Source organism: Solanum tuberosum, unplaced genomic scaffold (genome assembly GCF_000226075.1).
Source record: "Solanum tuberosum cultivar DM 1-3 516 R44 unplaced genomic scaffold, SolTub_3.0 scf00886, whole genome shotgun sequence".
Classification (NCBI taxonomy): Eukaryota; Viridiplantae; Streptophyta; class Magnoliopsida; order Solanales; family Solanaceae; genus Solanum; species Solanum tuberosum.
This window is the reverse complement of record NW_006239801.1, coordinates 36,326-40,401: the sequence shown is the minus strand read 5'-3', so window position 1 is coordinate 40,401 and position 4,076 is coordinate 36,326. Positions and strand designations below refer to the sequence as shown.

The 4,076-nt window shown below is 30.2% G+C and overlaps 1 protein-coding gene across 1 annotated transcript; it reads left to right on the top strand.

The window, feature by feature from the left end:
* The first annotated feature begins 991 nt into the window (after positions 1 to 991).
* LOC107059167 (uncharacterized) lies at positions 992 to 2,330 on the top strand. The gene is made up of 3 exons (XM_015305616.1): positions 992 to 1,118; positions 1,215 to 1,361; positions 1,956 to 2,330. The coding sequence occupies exons 1-3, from the start codon at positions 1,023 to 1,025 to the stop codon at positions 2,217 to 2,219; spliced, it is 507 nt and encodes a 168-aa protein (XP_015161102.1). The 5' UTR covers positions 992 to 1,022; the 3' UTR covers positions 2,220 to 2,330.
* The last annotated feature ends 1,746 nt before the right edge of the window (positions 2,331 to 4,076 follow it).

Here is a 4,076-nt window from a genome sequence, read left to right as displayed (position 1 = left end):
AGTTAGGAAATTAGCTGAACTATATATGTCGATGTACAGTGCACATGCTCCATAAGCATGATCAATGAATAAGATCATCTCTTTGGTTTCTCCCTATTTCCCCTAAATCAGTTCTCTCTATTCATAGATGTAAATTGAGATTTTGTCATTTGAAAACCTATATAAACCCAATAGAAGTACCAATTGGCCAAATTGAATTAAGGCTGTAAAGAATATAGTAGCAGAAAACAAACTTGTGTTCGTATCAATAAAATCAATTTTGATATCAATGGAGGACAGGCTTAGCCAATTGCCAGATGAAGTTATTGTATCAATTCTGTCTCAATTAACAATTAGAGAAGCAGTCCAAACAAGTTCCCTTTCAACTCAATGGCACTATCTCTGGATGTATGTCACACGTCTCAATTTCGACGTTTCACAGTTTATTACATGGAAGATATGTCATTATCCAAGGTTATGCAGAAAGGAAGGGATGAAGCATATCAATTTGATTAATAATGTTTTGGATTTCCACAAGGGTGGCCACTTAGAAGAATTCACTCTCTCTTTTCCTTTTCATAAGCATTTTAAGCGTGTAATAAGTAAATGTCTCAACTTTGTATCATCAAAGAAAAAGGTTGAAATCTTTCAACTAGACCTATCACTCAGTAAATACGAGCATAGGCGATATACCTTTCCATTTAAGTTCATCTCAAGTCATAGATCAAATTTATCACCATTTGTTAGTCTCAAAGTTTTGGCTTTCAATAACGTTGATGTTGACAATCGGGTGGTCAACTTTTTCATCTTCAACTGTCCCCTTCTTGAGAAACTATCTATTCATCAATCACTACTATTGACTCACCTGGAAATTGTTGGACCATCATGCTTCAACTTGAAAGATTTGGAACTATGTCATTGCATTAATTTAGATTTCATCAAGATCCATAACATCAATCTTGTCTCTTTTAAATACATATATAGGATGGAAATCAAATTTGCTTCTCGAGAATGTGACTTCAGTTCTTACTGTTGATTTCAAGATGACTCAAGCAGTGATATGTGAACTTGTTCATACGTTTACAACCTATTTCACTCGACTGAGGACGCTTTCACTTGAATTTTGTCATATGGGGATGGTAAGCAATTATATATTAATGTATTACATAGAGCTAGAATATATAAAGAAAGCTTGACTTTACTCTTGTAATTTTTAATTTGTTTGATTATTCCAGGATCTTCATTTTCTTGATCATGCTTTACCAAAGTTCAACAATCTCAAAGTGCTTGTGTTGAAACTCTCAGGCATGGAAGATGTTTCCCTACTTGGTATTACTCCACTAATAGAAGCATCTCCATATTTACAAAAACTGCATATTGAGGTGCGTATGAGTTTATTCTTTATGTTATTTTTCATAAATACTTTTTTTTGTTTTTAATATATATGACGTATTAAAATAACATGGGTTCAAATAAACTAAATCCAAACTAATAATTACTAAATATTAGGAATTTAGTACTGATAAGTTTCCTATTTATTCTCATATTAAAAAATTGTCTTTTCCTTGTTATATTAACCAACGCCAATTTTTGTATTTAATACTCATATTTTTATCCTTTTCTTCCGTATTGTTTTAACATATGCCAATTATAATGATTATTAACTAAAAAAAAAACCATGTTCTTCTTTCCTTTTATATTATGTCCAATTTTTATATTTTTTACTTAAAAATAATCAAATACTAATTTAAAAAAAAATAATAAATGACAATTTTTTATGCCTTTAAAGCAATATAAATATAGATTATAAATTCCTTTATTTTTTAACAATCACATGTATGTATGTATGGAATAAGAAATTGTGTTCGCAATTGGTATATGTAAATTAAACTCAATTGCAATTATGTTAGGAAAAGAATGTTTTCCTTGGCTTCATACTAGTTATATTTTACTTACCCTTTGTTTTTCCTTTTCAGCTTGAGTGGGCTAAAACGATGATCTCCAAAAAAAAGGTTATACGGAAAAAGTGTCCCCATCAACATCTCAAAGAAGTCAAATATAGTGGTTACCTTGGTGGTTTTGCTGACAGGGTACTTACAACTTACCTTACTAGAAATAGTGTCGCGCTTGACACATTAATTATTGATCCTTACGAATATGATGCTCAAGAAGCAAGAGTTCGGGCTCGACGACATCTACAAGGAAAAATTCCCAAACGAGTCAAGCTAGTGATCCTTTAGGGGGTTGTTGAGTTGTTGATTAGAGTTGTAAATATTAGTAATATAGGGATTTTAAAAAAAAAATGGATATAGGGATTAGTTATGAAGAAATCAATATGTTATTTTATTCAGATATTAGTTCTGCATAGGTCAATTATTTATGTATTAATTATCGGGATCATTATGCCTTATAGCCGTTTTAGCAAAAAAATTTACAACGAAAATGCCCTTTTATCTATTCCGGCACATTTGGAGATGATTTTTTTTTAAAAAAACCTTTTAAATTTTGAAGGCATGTATTATGTGTTCTTTCTTCTTCTTCCACGATCTACCCCATTTTTTTCTTTAAAATTCGATGCGTAGTAAACATAAATGATTTCGAGTGAATTGTATATCAAAAGACTCAAAAACGTTGAGAGGATTTCAAATTTAAAATTTAGAACTAGGTAGAACTGATTTTGAATTGATCGAGATTGATTAGTTAGTGTACACTTCATGTATAGATTGAAATATTCAGTTGTTCCGGAGATCTCCATTTTTGGAACGACAGATCCGGCTTTAATATCAGTTTAAATAATTCACATGCATCTGTATAGAAGTTTTATACATTTTGTTTTGGCTGAATTATCTTTGTAAAATTAGTTTAATTCCACATGCATCCTTTGAAGCCTTGATGCCAATAGTTTTTCCAACTTTATAGGTTTGAAATCTCCAAATAGTATGAGAAGGTTATATTTTTGTAAAGCTTTTAGTGTACTTTCGTCAGTTCGTGGTCTCCTTTTTACAGCAACACTACGTAGTATAAAATTTAAAAGATCGACCAAGTGTGCACTTATGCATATGGCAAAACTTCTTTTGATTCCCATAAGAGAATTCGTTGTCTGGTGTTCTAAACCAACTCAATAATGGTATATATGTTTGGAAAATATATATCAAGAACACAAAAAATATATGAAGAAAAGGCATATTCAGGATTTCAAGATAATTAATGGGTGCACTATTACGAAAAAGTGGATCTGAAATAAATATTTGATTTGTTTGATACTTAGGTTATTATCACTAAAAATTGTTAAAATCCTAAAATTATAGGTATATGTATGTGACGAAGGTAGTGAGATCGACAGAACCCATTAACTTTATGTTATATCATTCAGTACTACTAGTTTTAATATACACATTTGGTTTAATTATATTTAAAAAATTTAAGAATTTCCGATGTGAATTGAAAATTTTGAAAGAATTATATATATATATATATATATATATATATATAACCTTAAAAGCATGAACTCCTAAAATGAATGTTGAATTACTATAATACCCCCCAATTACAAATATTCAATTTGTTTTATTTATTAATTTAATTATTTGTATTATATAAAATGTAGATACCCTTTCATATTAAAGGGTTGTGATTTTCTTAAAGAGATGTGACTTTTCCAAAGGGTTGTGACTTTTTTGACGGGTTTTGACATTTTTTAGGAGTTGTGACTTTTTCGAAAGGTTGTGATTTTTTCAAAAGGTTGTGACTTTGCAGAAGGGTTGTGCCTTTTCCGATGATTTGTGACTTTTGCAAAAGGTTGTGATTTTTCCGATGAGCAGTGACTTTTATGAAAGGTTGTAACTTTTCTGATAAGGAACAATTAGCACCTATTAATACTACCATTGTTAGCTATAACTAGAGGGTTCCCTCTCACTTTTAAACTACGATTTTTATAAGCTTTCTACTCTTCTTCTTCTTCTTAAAAAATCTTAGGGTTATTTGTAACAGTTGATTAAGTTCAAAATTCAACAAAAATCGAGGTACCACATAAGAAAGAGTTGGTGAACAAATTGTAGCAAATCATTCATAATTCACACTCGTATTTTTTCTTACGA

What these genes read in the sequence shown, in the direction of transcription:
- LOC107059167 (XM_015305616.1), top strand. Translation starts at nt 1,023, where the DNA reads ATGACTCAAGCAGTGATATGTGAACTTGTTCATACGTTTACAACCTAT. An exon ending in AATTTTGTCATATGGGGATG is followed by an intron (nt 1,119 to 1,214) that starts GTAAGCAATTAT and finishes TGATTATTCCAG; the next exon opens with GATCTTCATTTTCTTGATCA. An exon ending in TACAAAAACTGCATATTGAG is followed by an intron (nt 1,362 to 1,955) that starts GTGCGTATGAGT and finishes TTTCCTTTTCAG; the next exon opens with CTTGAGTGGGCTAAAACGAT.